We start from the raw sequence: 319 nt of genomic DNA, 5'->3' as shown, positions 1-319 counted from the left end.
TTCTCATGTGTGTCTTCACAGCACCCGAATGAGAGAAGGCAGCATCACACAGATCGCACTTATGCGGTTTATCTCCCGTGTGAGTTCTCATGTGTGTCTTCACAGCACTCAGCCAGGAGAACGCAGCATCACACATATTGCACTTATATGGTTTATCTCCCGTGTGCGTTCTCATGTGTATCTTCACAGCACTCAGCCAGGAGAACGCAGCATCACACATATTGCACTTATATGGTTTATCTCCCGTGTGCGTTCTCATGTGTATCTTCACAGCACTCAGCCAGGAGAACGCAGCATCACACATATTGCACTTATATGG

The 319-nt window shown here is 47.3% G+C and overlaps 1 protein-coding gene across 1 annotated transcript; it reads right to left on the bottom strand.

Annotated features, from left to right (window-relative positions):
* Nucleotides 1–37: 37 nt before the first annotated feature.
* Nucleotides 38–313, bottom strand: LOC106820626 (zinc finger protein 525-like; the record flags this gene model as incomplete). The annotated part of the gene is made up of 1 exon (XM_014825132.1): nt 38–313. A coding segment is annotated over exon 1 (267 nt), but the record flags the coding sequence as incomplete, so codon positions are not given.
* Between the last annotated feature and the right edge of the window lie 6 nt (nt 314–319).

Source organism: Priapulus caudatus, unplaced genomic scaffold (assembly GCF_000485595.1).
Source record: "Priapulus caudatus unplaced genomic scaffold, Priapulus_caudatus-5.0.1 Scaffold37257, whole genome shotgun sequence".
In the NCBI taxonomy this organism is placed as follows: domain Eukaryota; kingdom Metazoa; phylum Priapulida; class Priapulimorpha; order Priapulimorphida; family Priapulidae; genus Priapulus; species Priapulus caudatus.
This window is presented reverse-complemented; position numbering and strand designations above follow the sequence as displayed.